General features: G+C 62.7%; 1 protein-coding gene across 1 annotated transcript in view; it reads left to right on the top strand.

Annotated features, from left to right (window-relative positions):
- LOC119589337 overlaps positions 1 to 217 on the top strand; it is a gene marked incomplete in the record, with an annotated part of 19170 nt that overhangs the window by 5710 nt on the left and 13243 nt on the right. The window contains 1 exon segment of the mRNA XM_037937957.1: positions 49 to 188. Coding sequence (XP_037793885.1) covers positions 49 to 188 — 140 coding nt within the window.

Here is a 217-nt window from a genome sequence, read left to right as displayed (position 1 = left end):
CCGTCATTTCCCTCCCACACCCCTCCCACGCGCCCCTTTCCCTCGCAGCTGGAGTCCGTCTACGAGAACAGCTTCCTGAAGGGCTCGCTGAGGAACGCCAAGGTCCTGCGCATCCTGAGGAACCCCGAGAACAACCGCGGACTCAACCTGCACTTCAGGCTTGCCCTCGACCGCCGGAAGATGCCCAGGTGAGGAACTGCAGGTCAAGGGGTAGGAA

Source organism: Penaeus monodon, chromosome 25 (genome assembly GCF_015228065.2).
Source record: "Penaeus monodon isolate SGIC_2016 chromosome 25, NSTDA_Pmon_1, whole genome shotgun sequence".
NCBI classification, from domain to species: domain Eukaryota; kingdom Metazoa; phylum Arthropoda; class Malacostraca; order Decapoda; family Penaeidae; genus Penaeus; species Penaeus monodon.
This window is presented reverse-complemented; position numbering and strand designations above follow the sequence as displayed.